Genomic DNA, 2,681 nt, shown 5'->3' with positions numbered 1-2,681 from the left:
AGGTTAATCCTGTTTATTAAAAGATAAAGAAGAACATAATTTTACAATCATCTCTTTCCCTGAACATATTAAATCTCAAATTTAAGCCATCGATACTAAATTTTCAAGTCCTCAAAATGAAACTCAAGCACATTGTCAGTTCACTTTTTCAACATGTAATGTGATAGAAATAGCAAAATTTTCCAAACAGAAAAGTTTTTATTCATGTCATATAGCTATGCCATGTGCCTCAGTCATTACACTGTAAAGACAGTTGATGTTCTGATGGTAGCTCATTATCAATAACCCTACTGATCACACATCCTCTTCCTCTCTCCCTAGGAGGGCAACTTTAATGCAACCATTCTACTTCTGCCTCTCTTCTTGTGTTTTTAGTATTTCTGTGTCTTAAAATCAACCACCCCTGCACTTGGAAAATTTTACAAAATGAAAGGCCACCCAGTCCTAAAATAGAAAATGAAGAAGACATTTAAACATGTATATTTCCTCTTGAAAAAGGAAATATGTATAAATTTGACTTTGATGGGTGTTAAAACATATCATGTCTATGACATTGTTTGCTCTTACTATAACTTATTTGAATGCTCAACAGTTTAGTTATGGCTGTTTAGTTATAACAAGATTAACATCAGTGCTTTAAATGATGTTATATCAAAATATCTTCTAAAGGTTGGAGTATTGGCATATTTTATATTTAAGTCTTTATAGATTATTTTAGCTTCTCAAAAATCATTGGCATAAACTATATATATATATATATGCCTTATTAAGTTCATTTTCTGAAGAAAATGATAAATATGTCATGAGGCTTAATTAAATATTCAATTGGCAAAACTCCCCAATTAACAAATGTAATGTATTTAATATTTTCTTTTGCAGAAAATGTTGCTGGTGCTCCATGAGATGGGTTAGTTTATCTGAACCTTTTCTAGAATTTTGGAGATGTAGGTTTCTAGATTCCACACACAAGAACCTTAGAAGAAATGCTTTGCAATCCTATCTCTGCATTTTGGAGATTATCCTAGTTATTGTTAATTGACCTTAAAACATCCCTAGGTTTAGCATGGTAAACAATACCACACATCACTACATTTCATTTTTCTACTTGGTTGGTATTCCTGGCTTGGAAAATTTTCATTGCTTCATCAGCATTCCCGTCTGCTTCCTGCTTGTCCTGACCTTGCTGGGGAACACCATAATCCTTGCTACTGTCAAGCTAGAACCAAGCCTCCACCAGCCTATGTATTTCTTCCTTTGCATGCTGGCAATGACTGATATGCTTCTTACGTGCTCCACGGCCCTGAAAATGCTTGATATTTTCTGGTTTGATGAACATTGGATTGAGTTTGATATATGTCTAACACAAATGTATTTTATCCACACACTTTGCATTTTTGAATCAGCCATCTTGGTGGCCATGGCTTTTGATCGCTTTGTGGCCATTTGCATCCCACTGCATTATTCGACCATCCTTACATCTTCTATGGTTATTAAACTGGGCTTAGTTGGGTTGAGCCGAGCTCTGTTCATGGTTTTGCCATGTCCTCTTCTAATTAAGAGGCTGCCCTACTATACAAACTATGTTATCCACCATGCCTACTGCGAGCACATGGCTGTGGTGAAGTTGGCCAGTGCTAACACTCTCATTAACAGAGCATACGGAATTTCAGTGGCTCTTTCGGTGATAGTGTTAGATCTGTTGCTTATAGCCACATCCTATGTAAAAATTCTCCAAGCAGTGTTCCGTCTCTCTTCCCAGAATGCCCGCTGTAAAGCCCTGGGCACCTGTGCTGCACATGTCTGCACCATTCTTGCCTTCTATACACCTGCACTGTTTAGCTTCCTAACTCATCGCATTGGCAAGAATGTATCTCCAAGTGTCCACATCATCTTGTCAAGCCTATACCTTCTAGTGCCCCCTACAGTCAATCCCTTGGTGTATGGTATCAAGACAAAACAGATTCGGGACCGAGTGCTTAGCCTCTTCTCACACTTAAAAATTACAGAGTACTAATTTTTTTAAATAATATTTGTGAAGGAAGAATGTGTCATGAAATAATAAGGCATTAACTTTTAATGACGAATCAATTCCACACCAGTTAGGTTTTAAAGGGGTATTTATTTTGGGGAATAAAACTTACATACACATAAACCGTCAGGAAAGGAGCCTAGTCGCTGGAGCAGGAGCTGGAATCAAGCGCAGGAACCAAGAGGCCAAGCCGAGGCTTGCTGCTCTTTTTTTTAAAGAGAAATATGCCATGCTCCAGTGGGCTGGTATTTCAGTGGCTATTGGTTGATGGAGTGGAAGGCGCTCCCGCAGCACTGTGGGCTCGTACTTCAGTGACCATTGGCTGAAGAAGCAGAAGATACTCCAGCAGCACCTCCCCCTTTTGTTTAAGTAAGAGAGTTCTAAGCCTACTATGAAATTATATACAGTAAGTACAAACCTACAAAATTATATATAATAAGTACAAATATCCTATTCTAACTAGCTAAAGTCTTGTATAATAAATAACTTGGCCAAGTCATGAGAGGAAAGTAGCTATATTTATCTAATCTTCAACCCCATAGAAGATCCGAGAAGGGAAGTAATGTTACCTGAGTAATTAGGAAGTACAAAAGAAGAACTTCCAAAACATGCAACAAATCACAGAGACAACTGGCTACCTGGGTGATCACCA

General features: G+C 37.7%; 1 protein-coding gene across 1 annotated transcript; it reads left to right on the top strand.

Moving 5' to 3' along the window:
* Positions 1 to 1,063: 1,063 nt before the first annotated feature.
* On the top strand, positions 1,064 to 2,014 carry LOC125397362 (olfactory receptor 52K1-like). The gene has a single exon (XM_048429729.3). The coding sequence runs from the start codon at positions 1,064 to 1,066 to the stop codon at positions 2,012 to 2,014; it is 951 nt and encodes a 316-aa protein (XP_048285686.1).
* The last annotated feature ends 667 nt before the right edge of the window (positions 2,015 to 2,681 follow it).

Source organism: Myodes glareolus, chromosome 7, assembly GCF_982192425.1.
Source record: "Myodes glareolus chromosome 7, mMyoGla1.1, whole genome shotgun sequence".
In the NCBI taxonomy this organism is placed as follows: Eukaryota; Metazoa; Chordata; class Mammalia; order Rodentia; family Cricetidae; genus Myodes; species Myodes glareolus.
The sequence above is the reverse complement of the archived record's forward strand: the minus strand, read 5'-3'. Positions and strand labels throughout refer to the sequence as shown.